Source organism: Echiichthys vipera (genome assembly GCF_963691815.1).
Source record: "Echiichthys vipera genome assembly, chromosome: 16".
Classification (NCBI taxonomy): Eukaryota; Metazoa; Chordata; class Actinopteri; order Perciformes; family Trachinidae; genus Echiichthys; species Echiichthys vipera.
This window is the reverse complement of record NC_139841.1, coordinates 29,006,357-29,008,856: the sequence shown is the minus strand read 5'-3', so window position 1 is coordinate 29,008,856 and position 2,500 is coordinate 29,006,357. Positions and strand designations below refer to the sequence as shown.

At 45.1% G+C, this 2,500-nt stretch overlaps 1 protein-coding gene across 1 annotated transcript in view; it reads right to left on the bottom strand.

Moving 5' to 3' along the window:
* stc1l (stanniocalcin 1, like) overlaps nt 1-412 on the bottom strand; it is a gene marked incomplete at both ends in the record, with an annotated part of 2,849 nt that extends 2,437 nt beyond the window's left edge. The window contains one exon of the mRNA XM_083929541.1: nt 292-412. Coding sequence (XP_083785667.1) covers nt 292-412 — 121 coding nt within the window. The remainder of the gene's footprint in view (nt 1-291) is intronic.
* Nucleotides 413-2,500: the final 2,088 nt, after the last annotated feature.

The window sequence follows — 2,500 nt, the reverse complement described above, 5'->3', positions numbered from 1 at the left end:
TCCATCTAAATCGGTATAAAAGTCTCAAATCTTATTAATCTGAACTATAAATAAATAAGTAAATAAATAAAATGACACTTTTACTGAAGTTAAATATCTTTTAAAAGTCTTTTTTTTACATCAAATGATTCAAAACGTGTAAAAACTCCCAAAGAGTCAAAGTTCACGTGCACAGAAACACTTTGACTGCACGAAAACAGAAGAATGAAGTCGCTTCTGCTGCAGAAACATAAATAAATATAAATATAAATAAATATATTTGTATATATGTAAAGAAGCACCGTGACTCACTGGGGCTGTTGGCGGAGAAGCGTGCCCGGCGAGGAGCGGCCTCCTCCGGCAGCAGCTCGAAGCAAACGGCGCAGCTGCAGCCGAGCAGCAGCAGCAGCAGAGCGGAGCCTGAAGGCAGCATGGTGGCGGTGCTGGTGCTGGTGAGGATGGTGGTGGTGGTGGTGATGAAGGTGGTGACGGTGTCTCTCTGTGAGGAGGGTGAAGACTGCTCCGGACTGACCCACTCACCTGCTTTTTATCTCAGCTCCTCCGGGGCACGGACCAATCAGCGCGCGCCGTGCAGGGCCTGCAGACTCATGCTTATTCATGGCTGTAATTAACCCACGCGCTTAATTGGATCTTTCCACCGGAAACCCGGAGAGTTTCCGAGCAGGAGTGACGTCACAGCAGGGAAAACACTTACACAGTAAAAAACGTTTCAAAAGGATTAAAATGTGTTTATGAAAAACAACCGTATTACCCAGAATGCTGTGCAACAGATGGAGCCACAGAGTGATGGAGTCACAGAGTGATGGAGTAAAGATGGAGTCACAGAGTGATGGAGTAAAGATGGAGTCACAGTGATGGAGTAAAGATGGAGTCACAGGGTGATGGAGTAAAGATGGAGTCACAGAGTGATGGAGTAAAGATGGAGTCACAGGGTGATGGAGTAAAGATGGAGTCACAGTGATGGAGTAAAGATGGAGTCACACAGTGATGGAGTAAAGATGGAGTCACAGTGATGGAGTAAAGATGGAGTCACAGTGATGGAGTAAAGATGGAGTCACAGTGTGATGGAGTAAAGATGGAGTCACAGTGATGGAGTAAAGATGGAGTCACAGTGATGGAGTAAAGATGGAGTCACAGAGTGATGGAGTAAAGATGGAGTCACAGGGTGATGGAGTAAAGATGGAGTCACAGTGATGGAGTAAAGATGGAGTCACACAGTGATGGAGTAAAGATGGAGTCACAGTGATGGAGTAAAGATGGAGTCACAGTGATGGAGTAAAGATGGAGTCACAGTGTGATGGAGTAAAGATGGAGTCACAGAGTGATGGAGTAAAGATGGAGTCACAGAGTGATGGAGTAAAGATGGAGTCACAGTGATGGAGTAAAGATGGAGTCACAGAGTGATGGAGTAAAGATGGAGTCACAGAGTGATGGAGTAAAGATGGAGTCACAGAGCGATGGAGTAAAGATGGAGTCAGTGATGGAGTAAAGATGGAGTCACAGAGTGATGGAGTAAAGATGGAGTCACACAGTGATGGAGTAAAGATGGAGTCACAGAGAGATGGAGTAAAGATGGAGTCACAGAGTGATGGAGTAAAGATGGAGTCACACAGTGATGGAGTAAAGATGGAGTCACTGAGTGATGGAGTAAAGATGGAGTCACAGTGATGGAGTAAAGCTGGAGTCACAGTGATGCAGTAAAGATGGAGTCACAGAGTGATGGAGTAAAGATGGAGTCACAGAGTGATGGAGTAAAGATGGAGTCACAGTGATGGAGTAAAGATGGAGTCACACAGTGATGGAGTAAAGATAGAGTCACAGTGTGATGGAGTAAAGATGGAGTCACTGAGTGATGGAGTAAAGATGGAGTCACAGAGTGATGGAGTAAAGATGGAGTCACAGTGTGATGGAGTAAAGATGGAGTCACAGAGTGATGGAGTAAAGATGGAGTCACAGTGATGGAGTAAAGATGGAGTCACACAGTGATGGAGTAAAGATGGAGTCACAGAGTGATGGAGTAAAGATGGAGTCAGTGATGGAGTAAAGATGGAGTCACAGTGATGGAGTAAAGATGGAGTCACAGAGTGATGGAGTAAAGATGGAGTCACAGTGATGGAGTAAAGATGGAGTCACAGTGATGGAGTAAAGATGGAGTCACAGTGATGCAGTAAAGATGGAGTCACAGTGATGGAGTAAAGATGGAGTCACACAGTGATGCAGTAAAGATGGAGTCACACAGTGATGGAGTAAAGATGGAGTCAGAGTGATGGAGTCACAGTGATGGAGTAAAGATGGAGTCACAGAGTGATGGAGTAAAGATGGAGTCACAGAGTGATGCAGTAAAGATGGAGTCACAGAGTGATGGAGTAAAGATGGAGTCACAGAGTGATGGAGTCACAGAGTGATGGAGTAAAGATGGAGTTACAGAGCGATGGAGTAAAGATGGAGTCACAGAGCGATGGAGTAAAGATGGAGTCACAGAGCGATGCAGTAAAGATGG